Genomic DNA, 22,946 nt, shown 5'->3' with positions numbered 1-22,946 from the left:
TACACTCCGCCTAAAAGTATGTTCTATTGTGTGTTTTGTGCAATATTTTGCTATATCGAGCTACCCCACTTGTCGTACAATATGTATTTTGGATACATTATTACTGCCAACATCTATTAAGAATTATCTTTCACTTTTTAGTTCGGCATGCTTTAAAAGCATTTAAACTATATTTATTGTTGAGAAACTTGTGTCATTCAGTATTTGATTTACTTGCCAATTCATAAATCGCTTCCAATTAAATATATTGCTTGTAGGGTATGTTTTCTTTAGCATAAGGGCAGGGTTTTCTCAAGGAATTTTTAAAGACTTTGCTCGAATCAAATAGCAATCCGAAATCTGGTCAGAGCTCAATCCAGAAAATCAAATACATATGTTCACAAAAGATAATCCTTTTTGTTGTATGTAATTATACGAAAGTATAAAATACAAAAGTTAAGAAAGACTTCAAAACAAGACAAGATAGGTTTATATAAATTCTACTGTGAAGTGTCTAAGATAAGAAATCTTAAAACCCCTGCATCCTCCAGCGTTTGAGGAAATAGAATATTAAATAGAAATTAGTGTCATGCCGGACAGTTTATTATGCCACAGCATTTTCAATTATGTCTTTTTTAGTGTTCCTAGCGTTATAATTTCAGTATGATTTTATTTTATAATTTACATGCATTAAAAGTTAAACAAGCGTTTTAATTTGATGGTTTTGAATGTCCAAATAATTTTATTACATTTCGCTTAAGCTAGATCTAAGCTAAATAAACTGTGAATCACATATATCCGACATTGTTTGTACATTTGTAATGTCTACCTACAATTTGTATATATCGTTTACGCCTAATTTTCGATGCTATAAAATTTTTCTAAATAATTTTAAAGAGTTGAAGTTAACTAGATTTCGCGATTTTTTGGTAGATTTCTTTTCTATAAAATTGGCAAGGACCAGCGAATCAATTCGATAAGTATTCAATTTTTTTAGATATGCTGCATAAAAAACTATATATGTTTCTTTATTTCTACAGATGAGCATTTAAAAATGTAATACTATATTTTTTTGCTAAATTTTTAATTTTAGAACTACTAGTTACCGTATACACTCGTACAAAAACTCTTAAGTATTTAGTAGATTTGCATACAAATTTACAATTGTTCGTTTTTGTTTTCACTTTTTATGTATTAAGTTATTAGGGGACAAAAGGGAGTAATTACGATGATCTAAAGGTCTTTAAAGTTCAAATAGGTAAAAACCATAATCCCCTTACGACATAGTATATATACATATATAGTTGCTATTACTTATGCATACCCATATTTAAAAATAATTATTATTTGGTTTATATACTTAAACTACTAATGTAATTATAATGCATATTTTGCTAATTAACGTTTGTTCAATTTGTGCCAGAGCGTTATTAGAGTAAGTATATGCATAACGACAATCACGACAACCATCAGTGTGACGCAGTCAGCCATATTTACATCCGAGATCATCATGTAGTTGAGAAATACTTTGGGACTTCGGAAATGGCAATACATTGCAGTATCCGGACATGTTAGAAATGGGCGTTCCAAGCCATAAATAGCATTAAGTGCTCCGTGGAAACCTGCTCTAAAATAGCTGATATGCCACATCCAGCGAAAGATAGGCGTGATATCGATGTATCGCGTGCAGAATCCAAACACTGAAAACAATACTGCCAGAATGGGACCCAAGAAAACTGCCAACTGTGAGAAAATTTCAGATTTTATGGGATATTGTATACAAATTAAATTTCATATTAATGCATATGAAGTAATATTAAACTAAAACCTTACTTTGGTAGGTAGCGTAGCACCGACAAAGAAACCCCAGGCTTGAGCACTTAGTGTCGCCAAAACGGCCAATACGACGAAGTAATATATCCGAAAGCACTCATTTGTGTTGTTGCCAGTTAGGTAAACGCTTATGGCCATGTAAATTACTGCGCAAATACTCTGAAAATATGCATATTTGGAATGTGCATTAGTGGTTCATTCATGTACAAATTGTATACATATGTCTAAAATACAAGGGAGGACTGAATCCAGAGGCCCGTGTGTGATGCGCCTACAAGGTTTAGCGTAGAGTATACTCCAGAAACATAAAGTTAGATTATAAAGTTTAATGTTAATGTTTAGTATTAGTACATACATATATGTATATTAATATATTTATATGTAAGCATGGTATCAATTAATTAGTTTGTTATTCAGTTGCACCTTTACTTCACGAGTCTTTTCTGTAGCGCACACATTTTAATGCGTATTTAACTCTACCGAAATTTCAGCATACGATTTACCATGGCCAAACTTTCATTTACGTAATGTATGGAGGTCAATGCGAAAAAGTTTATTGGCACTAAAAGTGGCATCAAAATAAATACGAAGAATGCGTAAAAGGTTAAAATATGAATGTACCCACATGCACACATACGTACTTACATATGTATGTGGGCACTGCGAGTGAATAAATACAAACAGAAAAGCTACCGGCTTCGAAGTTTTATTTTACATATAAAAAATTATTAAATTATTATTAAATAAACAGTTTTTACTGCTAACAGTAAAGCACTTGGTTAAAGTCCTCACCTGAAATGGTATTTCAAAAGACAGCATCGATAAGAAGTATGGAGTTAGGCCGTACCACCGGTTGAAATGTTCTCGGGTCAACATTCCAATTTCCAAAGGAACTGTTAGAATAAAATGTGAATTGCATTATTTAGTGGCTAGTTCCGCTCCAAAACCAATATATGTAGATGACATAATAGAGGAGTATTAGTAAATAACTTCAATAATGGATAAAATAATTTTATACAAAATCATTCGCCTTCTGGTATAGATGAAATGTGTCATACCTGAATGTTTCCAAGAATTATAATTTATTTTCTGAGGTTAATCCCCTTGTTCATTGAATATTATTTATGCAAAACCGTTCGATTAATTACTTTTCCCTATAAAATATTCCAGTGATTTATTGAATCTCGTGGTTAATCGGTTTTTAAGAAATACTCGAATATATTTATTTATTACTTTTCTTATTTACTAATTTTATAAGAGCAAGTTGGTGATATTTAATCGAATTCAATGAAACATGTTCTCCAATTATTGGGAACTGATTTTAAAATACCTGTGGTATTAATTAAGTACTTTGTCCATCTACCACTTACTTGTGTACATACACATTTAAATAAATGCAAAATAACAACAGCGTTACTTACATGTTAGCACCACAGCCATTTTGCCGGTGTAGACCAACAATAAAATTGTACCGTACAAATAGACATAGTTGCCGAGCACAGTGGTCGCTTTATCGCCGACATTCATATACAAGTAACCAAATACCAAGCCAATTACAATGTGTGACATCAACCGAGCCAACAACAAGAACTGCAAAACAAAAAGTTAAAATGAAAAGCCCAATTTAGATAATCAGTTAGCGGCATATCTCTTACAAATACTGCAAGTTTGGTTCATGAGGTCTGTTATAGAGTTGTTAAAAAGTAATTATAAAAAATAACTCATGAAAATAATCAAAAACTAAAAGGCTGCAAACTTGGCTGTGGTAACCAGTAGCCACTCATGCAAAAGTGTGTTAAGGTTATTGCAATTAAACCGTATGCAACTATTGGACAGTTTATGGGTAATAAGATTTGCGCATGCTCATATACAAATGTACATACAACCGTAAAACGCGAAAGTATGAATATTATTGTGCAGTATAGTTGTTGCACACAAGTGGGCTAATGTATGTAAGTACATTTGTAAGGCTGTTTTCATACTTACACACGACTAGAAAAACGTAAGCCAGTACACTCATACACACTTAGTACAAACGGTATATACAGATATGTTGAAATTATGCGAAGCTTCTGAAACCATCGTAAGATATACTCAAGTAATAAAAAATATGTTCGCATTAAATTTAATTTACTTAAGGTATTTTAAGAGGATATTGCTCTAGCTCACTATTATTATAATTACAAAAGTGGTTGTTTATACATTGTATACAATATGAGTCTGCACTTATTCTTTGTTTGATTTTTAATAAAATTTTTTAATGGATTATTCTCTATTGTTCAATTTCTTTCGTGAGAAGAATACAAAACCATGTACAAATTGTTAATTGCGTCTAAAATAATACAGTGAAACTTCGATAACTCGTATTTGCAAGGGACCACAATTTAAATACGAGTTATGGAGTTTTTCAAGTTATCAAGTTATACAACTTATAGAGGCAACATACAGAATATACGAATTACAGAGTTTTTTTATTTATTTTTTCAATTTTACATAAAAAACAAGAAATGATTGTACATATTTAAATTTTAAAATATAAAGTACATATGTTCTTCAATCAATATATGTTTGTATGTATTTTGAAAATTTGTACAAAAAAATTAAGAAAAGTGTTCATTTTAAAAGAAATCCGTAATATGTTTTTGACGGACATTATTTTGGCGTAATTTGTCTATGGCATTATCAATGTTTACAATGACATAAAAAATAGTGTCTTCAACATTTGATGCCATGAAAAAAAACGCAAATTTTCAATTGAAGCTTTCGCAACCTTTGTGGAAACTGAGGGAATTTCAAATGTTTCATCGTTTTCATCGTCGATGTTTTCGAAACCCAGAATTTCATCATCATTGAGGCTTCCAGTAATTACCAACTCATCATCAACATGAATGTAGTCATCAAAGTTTACACGTGTTTCTGCATTTTGTGGAACACGAGCCCACTCTGCTATGTGAAGTACATCTTCGCTGATTACTACTACATTTCGATCTTTAACAAAACCGCAAGCTCGAAAACAGTTTTTAATAGTAGTACGGTTTTTTGTGAAAAAAAAATACGAGTTCTAGAGGCTTTTGAGGAAAAAATACGAGTTGTAGATACACATTTTTCAATTTTTGTCTCAAGAAAAATACGAGTTATCAAAGGGACCGAAATACATGCATTTTTCGCGAATTTTTCTAGGGACCGAAGAAATACTATGAAATATCAAGGTTTTTCGCTTATCGAGGTTACGACTTATCGAAGTTTCACTGTATTTTGTTTTTAAAACTAATTACGAGTAGTAAAAATTTCGATAAAGATCGATATTATTTTCACTGTAATGTTTTTTAATTACAAATAGAATCAAATTTCATCGTCTTAGTTTCAATTTTGAAGTAATTAAAACATAAAATCCCACTTATTTATATCTGAACAATCGGTGGCGAGGAAATTGTACATTAAAGTAGTCCGAAGTCACCGATTGGCTTTAAAATAATTCACGTTCATTATTATGCAAAACATTTGCAACTGTAGTGAGTTAAAATCCTCCATTTTCTTTAAAAGCCTCTGTGTTAACGACAATAACATCGAATAGGTTAAAAAGTCAGTGTTTGAAATTCATTGTATTGGTATCAGAGATATGCAAAATGAGTGTCTTGTTTGATTTATGGCACTTTTATTTGTTTTCAATATAACCGTTATATGGGGAGTGGACGGAGTTTTGCCGATTTTAAACCATATAGATGTTGTAAAAATATTTGTTCTGATCAGGTTTGGTTGATTTAGCTTAAGTGGTTTGGGAGATATGTACATATGTATATACATTAAACCAGTTTCCTTTAGAAAATCTAACATATTTAGTTACATACATACATACATTGACCAGACGTCTTCTTCAATATTAAAGTATCTGTCATATGACATGAAACATTAATTTGTGTATATTGTATTGTAAGATAATGTATATATTTTTACCAGTTGCATATGTTTTGTGCAGTACTGTACAATTAGGTACCTATTTAAATATATATTTAAAAAAACACTGAATTACTTTTTTTAATTACTGCTTAATTGCACGTTTTAATTTGGAATATAGCGGATGTTAATTGTTCAAGATTTTATGCACACTTGTGTACAATTTATATTTTGAAAAATAAAAAAAAATTGCAAAAATCCGAATAATTATAATAATAACCAAATAAAACGTAAAACTTACATAATTCCGTCGGGCGCATATGAAGATCCGATTCAGAAGTAGAAAATATTGCATTATAAATGAGGCCTGCTCGGTTTGTAAAGCTTTATAGGCCGTGTTACGTCGGCCATTAATTTTCCTACGCCCTGTTGCGCAAGCATCGCCATCTTTATCATCCAACTTTTCTCTTGTGCCGACGCTGGCATTCAGCGATTTCACTTCCTCCAAAGCCACTTCGTCCGCAGCGGGTTTTACGTAGTCGAAGGCCGTAAGTTTGGACATGACGTTGGGGAAACGTTTCAAATTGCCAGCGATTTTGCTACACGCATCATTGCCTAAAAACATTAGGGTTAAAGTTAAGGCAAAATTAGCTATATTGATTTTATACATATGGGAGGGAATGAGAAAACGATAATTAATATTTGTATTTGCAACGGTGTGTAATTATTCTAATTTATAATTTAATTTAAAGAATATTCGACTTTGACCAAATATATCTTACTTTTAATATGAGATAGCAAGCGTTGCACATTTATTTGTTGGTTATCTGCATCTTCGTGATACTTTTTGTTTGCTGCATTTATAAGTTTCACTAAATCGCGATCGTGCTCCCCCACTGCAACCTCCAGCACTATGGATAAAAATCAAACACATTGAAATCGTTCAATTATAGCGTAGTTGTATACACTAGTGTGAGTATCTTACTAATTTACAATTAGTAATTTCAAAAATAAATCGAAAATATGGTAATTTTCGAAATACTATCTACGAGTTGGGTTTTGCAGGTCATACTTGAAACAAATGTAAATATATTTGTTTATTTAATTTTAAATGACTTACGAAAATCTGCTGGATTGTGATAACTTGGACACACCAGATCCTGTCCTTCAAGGAATGGTACAAGCTCCCTTACTGGCCCTTGGTAAATGCAATTTCCATCAACAACAGTGTATAGTTTGTCGAACATCTCGAATATCAATGCGCTAGGCTGATGAATGGTACACACTATGGTATGACCGAGAGAAGCCAACTTTTTTAATAGCGATACACACTGACTGCACGACGAGCTGTCCAGACCGCTGAAAAGATTTGCGAATAGATGTCTCATTTTCATCTCATTTCAGACAACAAAAGAGAGTACTAGCAGTGAGCCTTATAAAATGCGTTTAATTAAAAGTATAATATATAATCTAATCTAAATGTATTACATAATTTTCTTTGCAATGAAATCGAAAAGGCCAATGAAACTGACGAGAGTATTTCAAATAATTAAAAAAACAAAATAAAAGTCCTAAGCAATTAATTTTTTTAAAGATCTCTTGTGTAGTGTTAGAAATTCCATTGCAAATTGAACGATTCTATTAGGTACACACAAGTATATTTATATATATATGCCATACATACATATGTATGTATTTACAAATAAATCGTCTGACTTTTGCAATGGACTAGGTGAGCCCTTTGAAAGCCAATGCGAAAAGTGCAATCAATGACAACTAATTATATTATATGTTTAAAATTCATCGAATGCTAATACAAATGCAATCGAACAAAGCTGGCATTTTAATGCGTTCATCGAGGTGTGTGGTGCTTCTTAGAAGCAAACTTTATCATTATTTATATAAGTCTGAACTTAAAACATTTCATAATATTCATATGCATAACGGATATTTTGTAAATCCACAACATTTTCGAACTTTGATACCAGCCTACGCGACATCCGCGCACTGGCATTACAACGTGTACCTATGTACATTCTCATACTCGTATTAATATTAAATATTCAATTGATGATCGAGCCCACTGAATCATTATATATCTAATAATATACAAATTATATCGAACACATCATAAGAGTATGACGCATCACATCACATCGACGCTACACCCACAAATTGGAATTGATAAAATATTTCTCTCGGCAAGACGTGATAAAGTTTTTAAACGTTGTACATGGTGAGTCCCATTAGTACATAACCTACAAACAAAGACAAAAATTTTGTTAGGGTGATTTAACATAGACTTCTTTTGACTCGATTACCGGACCAGAAATTTTAAGGAAGTTTTAGATAAAATTTAATGCCTAAAGGATCAATATTGATCATTACGATTTTGCATAAATAATGCTTTTTGTAGTTCAATATATGTATAAGTACATGTGTATATATTGTACATATGAATGCATCTTGCTATATCTCTACCATATAGTGTTTTTAGGTAATGTTACCAAGATAGCTGTTGTACAGTAAATCAAATATACTATTCCTGCGCTTATTATACATTACATTTACTCTCATTATTTTACTAGCTCACAATATCCCGCAAAAAAGGGTTATCTCATCTATTACTTATTTACGCTTTCAAATGTGTAATATTTACATAAGGATTGCGGATTTGTGCATGATTTTATACCTTATGTATTCATATACATATAAGTACATACATGTATTGGTGCATATGTAAGTATACTAACAAGTATCAGAGTGCACTTATGATTAGGAATATTTATTTATACACTAAGGCAAAATGACTGATTATGGATGACATTGGCTCGTAGCTTCCGTTAGTTTTGCAAAAGTTGTGACTAAACGTATACAAGATTATAAAATAAACCTTTACTCGAATCAAAAATTTCATAATAATTTGCTTGAGCGAAAACAACTATCACGAAATTGGTGCACAACTATAATTCACCCAGCAGAAAATTTAATCAATAATCCAGGCATTTTTATGGGAGTAATGGGAGTTACAGCTAAGTGTATTGGTACATATGTATGTATGTACATTATTTATATATGTATGTACATTATTTATAAATACATACATATGTACATATATTTATATAACGAACAATAGGCATTTAAATATCGTACCTACTTAAATACGTCGCTTTATTGCTTTTGCACTGAGGCTACCGATTGTTCAAAACGGCTTGGTGTATTGGTATATACACATCCCTTGTACGATTATTAAGAATATCAGAAAAATACTCACGTAGTTGGCTCGTCCAAAAACAAAACGGGGGGATTGCTTATCAGCTCGAGCGCTATGGCCAGGCGTTTTTTCTGACCACCAGACAACTTCCCCGCAAATACATGATACCGATGCTCCAATCCCAGCAGGGCCAATATATGTTTGATCTGTAACATAGCATAATAACAGCAATGATAACAGTTGCTCAGTTCCTTTAACTGTCGAGAATGTTAGACAAATGTGTATGAATATGCATATGCATATGTAAAAATTCAAAAATATATAAACTATTATAAACATATGTATGTATGTATACTATATGAATCTGAAGGAGCAGTTCATTTAAAAAAATGAAACAGACCTCGTTAGCCTCGGCTGCAAAATATGGTATGTATTTGAAATAACATCGAAATGATCCAATTCACAAATCAGTTGACATAACTTACCAAGTTTTGTTTGTATTCCTTGGATGTACTGAAGCCCAGCTTGAGATGTGCGGCTAACATCATCGTTTCACCAATGGTCATCAGTGGCCTCAACAAGTCATCTTGATGTATATAACAAGAAAGTTCTCGAAAACTGGGTGAGTTTGTTGAAATGGGATCCCCATTGACACATATTGTGCCTGTTACACCAGTGGCTCTGTGAACAACAAAAATTTTCTATGTTTTAATGCGAATTTAATTAACATGTTGCGAGACTGCTTGCATGCTTTGTACATATGTATGTACATTATATGCAACAAAGTTGTAACATTATTGTGACAAGGTTGTTTTGCGCTGAACTTGTCTTTTTATCTGCATTCTTGAAAATAATAACAAAACACAGTCAACGCCATCTACAGTTCAATCAACTCAATGGAAAACCGCGAGACAAGAAATTTTTTGGTGTATGTGCATTTTTTATACATACATGCATATGTATATGTGCCCGTAGCTTAATCTGCAAAATCCTGTGTAACTTCTTATCTGGTGCTAATAAATTTTAAATTCAAGGTAAAAGGAATTACTTCCGATTGAGGTTCAGTGGCAGTTGAATAATGTCTACATTGTTAAGTTAGGTTAGGTTTAAATTCTTCCAAGAATGACACTATTAAGCGTCATCGATTCGATTTAGAGTTCGCAAAACGTTCGCTGATTTGTCTAGTAACCGTAGGCGTATTTGGGTACGGTGTGCTATTTATTTTCAAAATTACAAATATCATCGTGCAATTTTCGCTAATCGATACAATTTTCTTCGTTTCACTTTTATTGTACAACAAGTAAGAATTCTATAAGTTTATTTTTCAATTAAGTAATGCCTAGCGAATGATTCAACATCTCTTGCCTTAAAAAGCACTAGGTAAAAAATAAACGCTGTTATTAAAATCCGCCCACATCTAAACATGGTGAATTTATAGTACTACTTATAACTCACTCGCTAATGTTTTATAGTTAAAGGAAAATCAGTAACTTGCAAAGGAAAGTTCATTATTACAATTATGACTCGCCCATTTTTTTGTTTTTAATATTTACTTATTCTCTTTTTAATCTTTCATACCATGTTTTCGTGTGAACATTATTATTAAGTGAGGCTACAGTCTTTCTGAATCTGCAATACAAGCTTTTCGATGGTTTTGGTTAAATTTGCGTCGCAGTAGATTAGAGATTATACCTTCTTTGTATAATTTATTCATATTAAAAATATTCAATATACTCGAACATATGTTGAAAGAATTCACGTACTTCTTGTTTGTTTCTTACTTACATTAGGTTTCTTTCTATTGAATTAAAATAACAAATATTGGCAAACTACCTATATAATTACAAATAATTAGTTTGGAACACCCACCTAAAACCAGTCATTACATTGAGTAGTGTACTCTTTCCAGAGCCTGATGGACCCATTATGGCGGTAAGTTCGCCAGCTCGGAATGCGCCGTTAATCCCATGTAAAATCTCCTTTGTTACTAAAACGATTGAAAAGCAATAAATCAATTACACTATTGCATGGCTTAAGAATTCAAGGCTTAGTATGAATATTAAAAGTCACAATACGAATTTTAAATTTGAACGAATCACTAACTTCGTACGACAAGCTTACTATTATTTTTCCACGCCTGGCCAAAATTAATAATATAAGTACATAATTAAAGTTTTTTATAGGTAACTTACCAAATTTTCGTTCATGAAAATTGAACTTCCGCACTGTGTATTTGACATTTTCGAATTCAATATCAATCTGTTTGCAAAGATTAAAATTGGATTCCCAATTGTCATAATTACTCGGTTTGTACAAAACATTACTCGTGGAACTGGGATCCATACAAACAGATGATTTGTCGATTGACGTTTCCGAGTTAGCAGTATTGGAACAGCAATTAATGCCCGCAACACAAGCATCTGTAGACTTCACATCCTGTATCACAGTCATTTTCTGGTCGTTATCATTAACATTCGCTAAAAGTACAGCTGTAAAAAGAAAACGCAATGAAGTTAAAGCCTTAAGGTAAAATAAAAATTACGAAAATTAAAGACACTCCGACGTTTTTCGAAATTATATTGAAATTAGACCCACGGCTTCACTGCTTTCACGAGTCTCTTAGTATGTAGAGCCTAGTGACTACCTTAAATATTGTCCAATAAGCAAGTTGCTGTTGACAAAAGTATGTACAGTTATTTTACCCCTTACAACCCCAATTATCGGTAATTGGTTGAAATGGTGGCCCTCCCTTAAAAGTTGCATGTCTCCTACTTCTACATATGCACGTGCATAGATTTTTACTTAAAGTGCATGTAATTTGATTACAAGCTTCCATAATTTGCTGAACTTTGCGTTACTCGTACTTACGTAATAAGTGCATATGTATGTACATATGTATGTATGCCAAAAATATTATAACTTTCACAGCGAAATGGAGCGTAGAAAAGAAGTATTTTTTTAAATCGTAATAGTTACCAATAGCATGCAATCCAAATGTATATTTATGGTACGTATGCAAGTATATGTATATGAACACAAGTGTGAGGGCACACAAAGTTTCCTAGCATGTAATACTTTTATATTTCTAAAGCAATTTTCTTTTCATCCGACGATAGAAACTTTCAACAAGTTGTCGAAAGTGTCAAATGTCAGCTTATACATACATACATATACATATACATACATATGTACATTAATACGTACTTATAAAGCTACAGTAGATGATTAAGATGATGTGTTAATTGCAAACTAAAGAATAAGGGATTATTCAAATAGAATATTGATGAACGAAATTTAATTACGTTTACATCAAATTAAAAGATAGTATGTTCATTTGTCTATTTAGTAACGTCACATAAGATTTCATATCTCTAGTGACATTTGTCGGTTTCATGATTTAAAAAAGGTCATTTACATGATTATTGGTATTTGAGATTAAAAAACTTCTTGTTTATTTGAACCTTTAATAAAAAGCAATTTGAGTAAATAATTTAAGGATTATTCAAGCGATGTACGTACGCATGTACTTATTTAATTTCGAGTATTTTCGAGTGACTATACCTTATCAGAGGAGTAAATGTACAGACGCACACTAGTCTACATACATACATATGCACATACGAATTTGTTATTAATTTTTGGTTGAACTTGTGTCGACAATTAATGGCAATATAAAGAAATTCAAACAAATAAAATGAAATAGGTCAGTGTCTATTGATAATTTAAAAAATTCATAAATAAATAAGAGTAACATATAGTTTATAACCGAAAATAAATGTTGAAGAAACTAACAAAATTTCATTATATTTGATTATATTGGTGTGTATGTATATATGACAATATTTAACCAATAAACTAGTAATAACAAAAAGTTAATGCTAATTTACAGACATTATTATACAGTTCTACTATATACATATGTATGTGAGTGCATTCCTCCGCTTAGACCCATTAACAAACATACATATACTATATACAGCATAATTACACCTCTCATAAATTCTCCTCGATTCTTTTCCATTTCCATTTTTTCGAATCCAAATAAGGGATCGCTTTGGATCTCTTATTTGGACTGCTTTTATTTTCGAAAACATGGAATGTCCTATTGTCTTTTAAGTTTTTAACAGATTATGGAATTTTAATGAGTGCTGTGCCTTATGCAGGTAGCTAATATAGTGACAAAATCTAAGCTGGAGAAATACATTTTACATATAAAGTATTATTAAAGTAAAAAATCTGTCATTATAGTGTTCACAGTGTTTGAATCGGGAGTCAGTTTCTGACCACTACAAAGTTTCGTTGGCTTAATTTAAACAATATGGTCATAAGTTATTTTAAGTCAGTTAAATGTAGGCAGAAATAAACGCTGAAATAGCAAACCTATAATACTCCAAAACCTATAAACTTCGTTTGCAAATTTTATCTCCTTAATTGCAAACCCACATACAAATTTATTATAAAAGGTTTTTAAAATATAATGTAATTCTGATCCATGTCATATTATAAATGAATAACCCGACACCACCGAACAAATGATTTTATGACAGATTTTCGCTAATATGTTTTGGTTTTCCGCTAAAAAAAACTGTTTTTTACGCTGACCTGCAACTAGGTCCATCCAGGACCTGTTGAGCGCACGCCTCTTAGCACTCCCGGTCAACATCAATATACTATTATGTATTCATGTGTGTACATAAATACATATGTATGTATATACGCATCTATGATGTATAGTCAAACATAATGTCGCATAAGATAACAAACCTTTTTATTTTGTTGTGCTTTGCTCCTGTTTTGTTTTCTCTTGAGTTAAGGTTATTAGGTCTTTTTCACTGGCTTATTTATAGATATTGCATTCGTTGTTGGTGCGATTTGTTCATTTGTACAAACTATGTAGATATGTACATGTATAAATTTTATTGGGATATTTCTCAATTGGTATTTTATAATTGAAACTGATTAGGCTTGGAACTATGGTTTGGACTCTTTTTTACATTCACTTTCTTTATTTTCTTCACTTGTGTACTCATTGTTTATATATTTTTAACAAAATTATCATGATTTTTACTTAATTTGAATTTCCCCAGCATGACTATGCTTCCCACAATTATTTATTCACATTGATTCTTCCCTTGAACTCATTTATTTGGTTATAAGTTTGTATTCGTAATATACATTCGTAAATGTTTGTGACTTTATTCCATTTCTTCCGTTCAATTCTGTACACTTCAATATATATTACTTAAATATAATTCAACAGTTGCTTGACACAATCACCGTATTAAATACATATGTTAGCACTCCGTTTGCTTTTAGTAGACTGCAGAACAGCCCAACCAGCTCTCTTATAGACATTCGAAGTAATCGTAGCTTGTTTTTCCAACGTTCGTTTGCTCGTGAAGCACTACCAACACTTCCTCCGGTCAATAACATTTCACGCTCTCACATTTCAATTTCACTGTTTTCTGGTGCTTACTTTGTACGTACTCAGTGGGTTTGCGCTCACAGCGTTTTCTCTGACTCATTCAATTTTGGTACAAAGCGTTTCCCATATCAGCATTGAGCACTAAAACATTAGAATTCTCAAGAACTTTAAATTTTTGCCACAAGAGCATAGTGCAACAATCAATTAGTACCAATGAATGCAGTTTAATATATTAACATGTACATATGTATGTATGTATGAACGTATGTAAATAATATATTTATAGGCACTAGTATTTATGTAATATTCGAAACCGCCAAATATTTAATGCCTGCTAAGTTTTGTAACACAAGCATATGTACATGTGTATGTACATATGTATGTATGTGGGTAGACCTATGAAAGTAAGCTTTCACAAATCCAAGTAAAGGAACATATGTACATACATATGTATGTACTATAATCCTCACAAAGTTTTAATATGCAAGCAAAGAACACTGAGGCAAGAGGCATATAACTTTGTTTTTAAAATCTAATCCTAACTGGAAGAAATAATGCGCTATTAATCAGTTGTAAGTTTTTTATTTCATTATGTTCAAACGAAGAACTTAGCAATCGAGCAATCGTGAAGTGAAGTAAAATAATATGATTTGTAATTTCGAACGGACTTTTGTTTTGAATTTAGTAGTGGCTAAATGTATAAATTTTGAAGCATTGAGGGTATCTTCAACTTTCTTTTTTTTAATTTTTTACTTGTTAGACCAAAACTGTTATTGAAAAATTGTCGGACATTTAAAAAACAAATGTGGTTTGCATAGCCGGCTGGTTGGGCTTTTGGGTCCCACTGATTGTAAGATAATCGGAAACTGGTGAATATCACGATAGGGTATGTACATATGTATACACATATGTATGTACATACATACTTTAATCTGTGAAGATATTCTCTCGTTCAGTGCAGAATTTTAAATGTGTTCTTAAACGCTCTAACTCTGAGATTCAGTGGATAATGGTAGTTACGAATGCTTTTAATTATAGAAATTTTGATACCAATAGAAAAAGCTTAGGATTCAAATGAAAAATAAATTTTAATTTTTTAACTAAACTTTTCAAAGGATAAATAGAAAATAACAGTAATGATAAATTTACATACCTAACTATTGACTCAGTCAGCACAATTGAAGAAGTGCACAGATATACATACATACATTAGTACATACTATATACAGAATGAAAGCCACACTTAAAGCAACGAAAAAGGATGCAATAATAACCCAGACAAATTAAAATATTTAATTTTCTACTCACGCACTGTTTAGTCAGATGTCATCCCACATTCTACCATTTGAACGTGCGTTCACCATTGGTGCTACCTGACTGCAGTCGCGTACTTGTTGACGTTTCATTAATACAACCAATACGGTAGTGTTATATCCTATTTATAGTAGTAGTTCCAAAGAAAAAAATCTTATGTGTATATGTATACACCTACTAAATATCAATGTTACCGTTTTTATCTTGAGCAGAGCGATAATACAACTAAACTTGGGGAAGTTTACCAAGATATTTTCTTTACCCTTACCAAATACCGAATATGATGATTTTTATTATAGTTTATTTTACTTTTCGTAGAATTTAACAGAAATCTTTGGAAGTGCTCTATGTTAATTAAAGTATGGCTACCTATAGTATACTTGCAGGATGAGTTCTAGAAAATAGTCAATGTCATGCCAAATGCCGGTTTGAACTAATTTAATGCTATCTCGCTGTATTATTCTTACCGTTAAATTCAATATTTCCAAACAATTATATTAGTCTACTCGGGGACATAACTATTATCTTGCTTGACCCATGTACTATATGTATAAAAAGAACAGAATTAAACAAAATTCACTTATATTATACCTTGAATAAATATCAAACTAACTAATTATTAACCATATCAAATAACATTGTATGTAAACGAATACTCTTTATGTTCATCTTCTTGGGTTGGCGTTAACCCTTATTTTGTCTGATTAACGTTTTTGATGTATGCAGGTTTTGTTAGGTTTTCACAATCATATTTCCTTTGTATGGTTCGAACGTTCTGCGAGTACATGACGAAATAGCACTTTTATATATGTACATATATAAGATTAAACAGATCGTGGTTTTGAATATGATATATATGACTTCAAGCATGCCCAACGATTGGAATTTAAGTGTGCTCGGCCGAATCCACAAAAGGAGAGACCCCGCGATCTGCGCCGACTATCGCGGGATAAGTCTCCTCAACATCGCATATAAGGTTCTGTCAAGCGTATTGTGCGAAAGATTAAAGCCCACCGTCAACAAACTGATTGGACCTTATCAGCGTGGCTTTAGGCCTGGAAAATCTACAACTGACCAGATGTTTACCACACGCCAAATCTTTGAAAATACCCTTGAAAAGAGGATCGGCAACCACCTCCTCGTCGATTTTAAAGCTGCTATTGGCAGCACGAAAAACCGCTGCCTTTATGCCGTAATGTCTGATTTTGGTATCCCGGCAAAACTAATACGGCTGTGTAAACTGACGTTGAGCAATGCCAAATGCTCCGTTAGCATCGGGAAGGACCACCCCGAGCCGTTCGATACCAAACGAGGTTTCAGACAAGGCGAATCCGTTTCGTGCGACTTCTTCAATATTCTCTTGGAGAAAATAATTCGAGCTGCAGAACTAAATAGGGAAGGTACTATCTTCATTGGCTTCAACAACCGCGCTGTTAGTTCTGCTTTCTCCAGAATGGACAAAGAAGCAAAGCAAATGGGTCTGGTAGTGAACGAAGGCAAGACGAAATATCTCCTGTCATCAAGCAAACAATCGTCGCACTCGCGACTAGTCTGCCACGTCACTGTTGACAGTCATAACTTCGAAGTCGTAGATAATTACGTCTGTCTTGGAACCAATATTAATACCAACAGAAATGTCACCCTCGAAATCCAACGCAGAATAACTCTTGCCAACAGGTGTACTTCGGCAAGAGCTGAGGACTAACGTCCTCTATCGACGAACAAAAACCAAACTCTATAAGTCATTAATTATTTCCGTCCTGCTAAATGGTGCAAAGGCATGGACGATGACTACATCTGATAAGTCGACGTTACGAGTTTTCGAGAGAAAAGTTCTGCGGAAGATTTATGGTCCTTTGCGCATTGACCGCGGCGAATCCAACATTTGATGGAACAATGTATGACCAAATTGACATAGTACAGCGAATTGAAAGACAGCGGCTGACCCTGGTACTTCTTGTATAGATGCCAACAAGTGAAGAAGTCTTTTGAGTTATCTTAATAAATAATCAGTAATTTTATAAAAATTGTGGTGTTTCATTCGCCACATAATTGGCGATACCAGATGTCGTCCGAAGGGACGAAAATAATCCAGCTTTAAAAGTATTCTAAGAAAGACAATTCGAAATTACCTTTTCTTTGTGTGATTATTAATATTCGATTAAACTTGTATGTAAGTACATTGTAAAAAATATAATTTTCAGTTTTACGATTAAGTTTTTCTTAATATTAAAATTAAATAAAAAAAATTAATTAAAATGGAATAGCTATCTAAATTTAACAACATTGCTTTACCACCTCATAATATTTTAACAAGTACAAAATTACAATTTCCCTTCCCGTATTTTGTTCATTGTGCTTTTACCCATAAGTTTGAAAATTATTTTTGCTAGTCCTGGATAACGAGTTGCATGTGTCAAAAAATTTACTGGAAACAATCCACACCACGACAGCTCTAATTTATTTGCAATCGTTGTAGCAAACAATGTGGCGCATCTCTCTGCTGACATTCGTTTTTGACCTTTTGTGCTTTTTCCATACATCTCTTGCGGGACCGCGGTGAATGCTTCTTGGAGAAAATCTGTAGCGATGGGACCAGGACAAAATATGCTGACATCAATACCACTTTGTTCAAGTCGAAGAGAGTTCAAGTATGCATTAATAGCAGATTTTGCTGCGCAATATGTGGCTGAAAAAGGCACTGGACACAAGCCAGCAATGCTTGATGTTGTTACAATATGGCCTCGAACATTACGCAACTGTAGAAAGTAGCGCACTGCAATTCGGGAAAGATTAACTACGGAAAATACATCTAATTCGAAGAGGTCTCTATCAACTTGAACTTTTATTTCTTCCCAACTTGCTCGTTGTGAGCGTCCAGCATTATTGACTAAAACATCCAATCGGCCAAAATATTTTATCACTCTATCAAAGTAGGCTTCGTGCTGCGAAATGTTCAAAACATCCATCGGCATTACAAGTATGTCATCTTCAGATAATAAGCCATTCGCTTGTTCCAGACAATCTTCCTTTAGCAATTCCAACAAGTTTTCTCGTCTGGCAGAAATTACTAGCCGCACTCCATATTTAGCCAATATAAGGGCCAGTGCTCTGCCAATACCAGATGAAGCTCCCGTCACCCATACAACTTGACCACGCATTGACAAAATAGGTAAACCAAAATATGTATTGTACCAAAGTTCGACATTGCAATCCAAAATTAACCAAAGAATGAGATAAATAAAGTAGTAACCAATTAGAAGTATGAACAGTAACTCTAAAAATGTCATTTTAGTACAAAATTTGCAATTAAACTAGTGCTTCAATATGATATATTTAATGTATTTGACTTTGCCAGAGGATCTTCAATATATTTATGTATGCATGTGTATGTATATACTATATATTCAAATCAACTGCGAACAAGTGCGAACTGTCAAAAGGTTGCAAAGAAGATTAGTGAGTTTCAGTACAAACAGCTTAGAACGAGGAAAAATATACCCCATTCGTACTTGGAAACTAATGGCTTATTCACATTGTACTTTTTCTTCGCGTTATGTCAGACGATTGTATAAACCAGTGATAAAGACGTAAACCTGCCACTGACTGAACTCAAACGCGGCAACTTATGTTGTTCCAACTGGAAACCAGTTGAACAGAGAAGAAAATACTGAATTGCGAGTGATCAGACAAAACGAATTGTGATCATTCCTGTCTCAGTTCTACATGCTTTTATTTTAGTAATACACAAGTAAGTAATAATACACAAGTAAATCTCACTTGCTAACATCCCGATCGAATGCACTTGAATGACATGTTCACAAACGATAAAATGCAATAAAAAAAAATTGCTCATAAGAAACAAAAGTTTCCCTGTATGAACGTAGTCTTATGAGTTCCCACAATGCAAGTTCCAGGTGATGTCAGCTGTGGGCAGACATTCAGTTGTCAGTTTACAAAGATCTTTGACATTTAGATAGATTGAATAAATTCATTCAAGGTTTTGTATCATTTCGGTTTATATCTTATATTTCGTCATATTTATTCAGCAATAATGAAGATTTCACGTTTTAAAAAAGCCCATAAAACGTTAACATTTTTTGCTACAAATTTTGATTACCGGGAACCATACCAGATTTTGGTAGATGCCACTTTCTGTCAGATAGCTCTACAAGTAAGTTCACCGTATAATGATGCACCTTTAACATTAACTATGTTTTAACTTTTTCAGAATAAAGTTATAATCGAAGAGCAAATAAAAAAATATTTTCAGACAACTATAAAATTAGTAACTACCCAATGTGTAATACTAGAAGCAGAATCTCTGGGAAGTCCGCTTGCTGGGGCTACTATGATAGTCAAGAAATTTCATGTGCATAAATGCGGTCATGAAGGTGCACCTGTGCCAGCTTCACAATGCATAAAGTCCATGGTAAGTGTGTTAACAAAATAAATTAAAAATAAATGGATTCCATTTAACAAATATTAAACTGCAGACAAAAGGTGGACGTTACGTCGTGGCCTCACAGGATCGCACTTTACAAGATAGCCTTAGAAGAGTACCCGGCAGAATATTGTTGTATTTGCACAAAGCTACACCCGTTTTAGAAGAGCCCTCCGAAGCATCCAAAAAATATGTTTCCAAAAAATCTCAAAAAAGTCTAACCTGTGGCATAGAGAAGCATGTTGAACATTTGAAAAAAATACAAACTATTCAAAATGAAAAACTATATAAACAAATTAAAACACGAAGAGGACCGAAAAATCCAAACCCACTTTCATGTAAGAAGAGTACAAAGCAAAAAGGTAAAAAACCAAACCCAATCATTGCAAAAGAATCTAAATTGAGTGAAACTAGTAAGGTACAAATGAAGAAAAAACGTAAGCGTATAAAAACATCAAATCATATTAAGACATTATAGTTATATAAACATTAAAGATAAATGTATGTAAATAAATAAATACGTATGTACACAAAATTTAATATTGTTTATAGATTATTATTTTTTTAATTATTTCACTTTAATTTAAAGAGTAAGAAATAACTAATCATTTTGAATTTTAGGAAAACAATATATTTCCAATGTTCTCACAAATTTTCGGCATTTCCTCGTAAGAGGCGTTTTCTGCTGCTAATATTGCATTTCCAAGTGCTATTGTCTCTCGTTGACTTTTCGCTTTAATCCAGATTCGACCATTTAATCCAACAGCGATTTCAAATGGCATCTCTTTAGTAAGTTCTCGTAATAATGGGCAATTTTCCCGTAGAATCAAACGCGCTAAATTTAAACTACAATTCATTACAAAACCATTCGCAAGAACACCTAATTTGCCTTTCTTTCCACTCGAATTAACACATACTAATTCTGGTTCTAAATCGCGACTGGCGACAATCAGTCTTCCATAAAGAATATCTCCAGGATTTACGTCCGGACGGTTTTTCTTTGTAGCCGACTCAAAAGCCAGATATGACAAAGAAGCTTGATCATGTGCTCCAATATCTACTCGATATATATCTCCCGCTTTAGCTGTCACTACGCCTATTACAGTTTCGCCTTTTACAGGTACATATCGTTGCTGATGGTTATCAACCCAGTAGGTGTTTGGCTCCTTGTGATGAAGTCTCCCCGGTTTACAAGCAATTACTTGCTCATTCTCCCGACGCAACCCTGGTCCTAAAATTACTTTTTTACTTTTAGCTAATTCTTCAGCAGCGGAAATCCGATCACCCGGCAAAACAATCTCCGTCATTTTGTTTATGATAGTTTGTATGGAAATTTAATAAAATTGAACACGTGAGGGAAATGTATACAATAAACGCAAGCATTTACTGAATGGCTAAACACAACACTAGTGTTGCCATTTAAAATTAATTTTCGAAAAAGAGGTTTTCATTAATATTAGGAATATATAAATTATATGATACTATTTATATTTACATGCAATATTTTATATTTAGCTGTATTCATTGCAAACTATTTGTTTACAAATTTTTAGATTCGTAATTTGTATATATCTTCATATGAAAGAACAATCGTTCTCTCGACGGAATATTATTTATAGATAGATTATAACTTAAACTGAGGGGCGATATTAATTTCTTTTCAGAATTTTTGAAAAAACAGGGACAGTATTGTTATCACATATGTATAATATCTGCAATATCAATATTAATAATACTCCTGCAATACTTTTTTCATTTTAAGCATTTAATATGTAAAATTTATATTTGCACAATGCTATATATTAAGCGGTTGTAACAGCACACCTTCCGCACTTACACTTGCGTTATTACTGACTGAGGTGCTTACATTGTTTCCATTATCTTTACCACCTGTTTGTGAAAGATGTTTAACAATATCTACCCAATCCCATCCTCTCGGCTTGTCGCCCTTATGATCTGTGCGTTCCCATTGACGTCGTTTTTGAGCCTTCGTTAATTGCTCTTTTTTTGCTTCCTTTTTTTTGTTAGTTTCTGTATTATCTGATATTTTTAGTGCATTTACTCCCAAATTATCTAGATCAATTGACTGTGTTATTGCATGTTCGGGCTGACCGCTAGTAAGTTCATCTTGTTGATCCTTGAGGCATTCAAATAATGTATAGGTCATTCCACATCCTAACCACTGTTCTGCCTCTTCAGCAATTACTTTTTTTATTTTAGTCTTGACGTCAAGTACTCTGGAAGATATTTTTTATTATTAACTCAATTTTATTCAGTAATTTACTTACAAATTGCGGTTGAAGAACGTATCCATATTTATTTTGGGAATTTCATTGGGATAGTTTGGAGTCCATTGAATTTCTACCAAAAACGATTTGTAATGATCATCTTCTCCATACTAAAATCGGTATCACAGATATTACAATATCAATTAATTTAAGATCAAAATATACCTTGTATTGAAAAGTGTTCGCGTCAATTTGCTTAAAATTTGTATCACCGTCATAAATGGATAGTAACGCTTCTCGCTCATCTGCCTGTTGTTCCTCAATTTCCGCCATATTAACATTAACTTAAATTCTATTTTTTTAATTGTTTTCCCAACAAACCAAGAAAATCTTTCAAAAATATCTAAATATGTTAAAGCACGAAAATATCCAAATAGTCGAAAGAAACAGATGTGAAGATTTAAAAGAGGTTGCCACAGTTTCTTAGTTCTATGATTTTTAAAACAAAATATGAATTTTGCGCTCTGAAAGATCTTTATTGAACAGGCAAAGGTTTATATGATGGTTTTTAATTTCTTAACATATTTCTACATTTCATATGTTTAATTAGTTAAT

At 32.6% G+C, this 22,946-nt stretch overlaps 5 protein-coding genes across 6 annotated transcripts; 1 reads left to right on the top strand and 4 right to left on the bottom strand.

Moving 5' to 3' along the window:
* Positions 1-687: 687 nt before the first annotated feature.
* On the bottom strand, positions 688-14,256 carry LOC120768915 (ATP-binding cassette sub-family G member 4). Of its 2 annotated transcripts, XM_040095686.1 has the most exons (12): positions 13,685-14,256; positions 11,113-11,409; positions 10,790-10,907; positions 9,406-9,601; positions 8,981-9,126; positions 6,827-7,065; positions 6,489-6,617; positions 6,008-6,321; positions 3,234-3,402; positions 2,605-2,705; positions 1,813-1,971; positions 1,378-1,722 (listed from the first exon to the last, which is right to left on the bottom strand). In XM_040095686.1, the coding sequence occupies exons 2-12, from the start codon at positions 11,369-11,371 to the stop codon at positions 1,378-1,380; spliced, it is 2,175 nt and encodes a 724-aa protein (XP_039951620.1). In that variant the 5' UTR covers positions 11,372-11,409; positions 13,685-14,256. The 2 variants fall into 2 exon arrangements, with proteins under 2 accessions (XP_039951621.1, XP_039951620.1); XM_040095687.1 differs by lacking the exon at positions 13,685-14,256 and having other exon boundaries at positions 688-1,722; positions 11,113-11,371.
* A 3,531-nt stretch (positions 14,257-17,787) lies between these two features.
* LOC120769449 (dehydrogenase/reductase SDR family member 7) lies at positions 17,788-19,083 on the bottom strand. Its single transcript, XM_040096442.1, has one exon. It carries the CDS (start codon positions 18,947-18,949, stop codon positions 17,984-17,986), a length of 966 nt encoding a protein of 321 aa, XP_039952376.1. The 5' UTR covers positions 18,950-19,083; the 3' UTR covers positions 17,788-17,983.
* A 539-nt stretch (positions 19,084-19,622) lies between these two features.
* On the top strand, positions 19,623-20,654 carry LOC120768613 (rRNA-processing protein UTP23 homolog). The gene is made up of 3 exons (XM_040095380.1): positions 19,623-19,833; positions 19,891-20,091; positions 20,156-20,654. The coding sequence occupies exons 1-3, from the start codon at positions 19,714-19,716 to the stop codon at positions 20,579-20,581; spliced, it is 747 nt and encodes a 248-aa protein (XP_039951314.1). The 5' UTR covers positions 19,623-19,713; the 3' UTR covers positions 20,582-20,654.
* LOC120768614 (exosome complex component RRP40) lies at positions 20,639-21,553 on the bottom strand. The gene has a single exon (XM_040095382.1). It carries the CDS (start codon positions 21,408-21,410, stop codon positions 20,721-20,723), a length of 690 nt encoding a protein of 229 aa, XP_039951316.1. The 5' UTR covers positions 21,411-21,553; the 3' UTR covers positions 20,639-20,720.
* A 294-nt stretch (positions 21,554-21,847) lies between these two features.
* Positions 21,848-22,775, bottom strand: LOC120768615 (RWD domain-containing protein 4). The gene is made up of 3 exons (XM_040095383.1): positions 22,557-22,775; positions 22,392-22,501; positions 21,848-22,340 (listed from the first exon to the last, which is right to left on the bottom strand). The coding sequence occupies exons 1-3, from the start codon at positions 22,662-22,664 to the stop codon at positions 21,899-21,901; spliced, it is 660 nt and encodes a 219-aa protein (XP_039951317.1). The 5' UTR covers positions 22,665-22,775; the 3' UTR covers positions 21,848-21,898.
* Between the last annotated feature and the right edge of the window lie 171 nt (positions 22,776-22,946).

Source organism: Bactrocera tryoni, chromosome 2 (assembly GCF_016617805.1).
Source record: "Bactrocera tryoni isolate S06 chromosome 2, CSIRO_BtryS06_freeze2, whole genome shotgun sequence".
Lineage (NCBI taxonomy): Eukaryota > Metazoa > Arthropoda > Insecta > Diptera > Tephritidae > Bactrocera > Bactrocera tryoni.
This window is presented reverse-complemented; position numbering and strand designations above follow the sequence as displayed.

Bases quoted from the DNA above. Each gene is read 5' to 3' on its own strand.
- LOC120768915 (XM_040095686.1), bottom strand. From the start codon at position 11,371: ATGACTGTGATACAGGATGTGAAGTCTACAGATGCTTGTGTTGCGGGC. The intron at 10,908-11,112 runs GTAAGTTACCTA...CAATCGTTTTAG, and splicing joins TTTTCATGAACGAAAATTTG to TAACAAAGGAGATTTTACAT. The intron at 1,972-2,604 runs GTGAGGACTTTA...GCATATTTTCAG, and splicing joins CTTTTGAAATACCATTTCAG to AGTATTTGCGCAGTAATTTA.
- LOC120769449 (XM_040096442.1), bottom strand. From the start codon at position 18,949: ATGACATTTTTAGAGTTACTGTTCATACTTCTAATTGGTTACTACTTT.
- LOC120768613 (XM_040095380.1), top strand. From the start codon at position 19,714: ATGAAGATTTCACGTTTTAAAAAAGCCCATAAAACGTTAACATTTTTT. The intron at 19,834-19,890 runs GTAAGTTCACCG...TAACTTTTTCAG, and splicing joins TCTGTCAGATAGCTCTACAA to AATAAAGTTATAATCGAAGA. The intron at 20,092-20,155 runs GTAAGTGTGTTA...ATTAAACTGCAG, and splicing joins CACAATGCATAAAGTCCATG to ACAAAAGGTGGACGTTACGT.
- LOC120768614 (XM_040095382.1), bottom strand. From the start codon at position 21,410: ATGACGGAGATTGTTTTGCCGGGTGATCGGATTTCCGCTGCTGAAGAA.
- LOC120768615 (XM_040095383.1), bottom strand. From the start codon at position 22,664: ATGGCGGAAATTGAGGAACAACAGGCAGATGAGCGAGAAGCGTTACTA. The intron at 22,502-22,556 runs GTATATTTTGAT...TACCGATTTTAG, and splicing joins CGAACACTTTTCAATACAAG to TATGGAGAAGATGATCATTA. The intron at 22,341-22,391 runs GTAAGTAAATTA...AATATCTTCCAG, and splicing joins ACGTTCTTCAACCGCAATTT to AGTACTTGACGTCAAGACTA.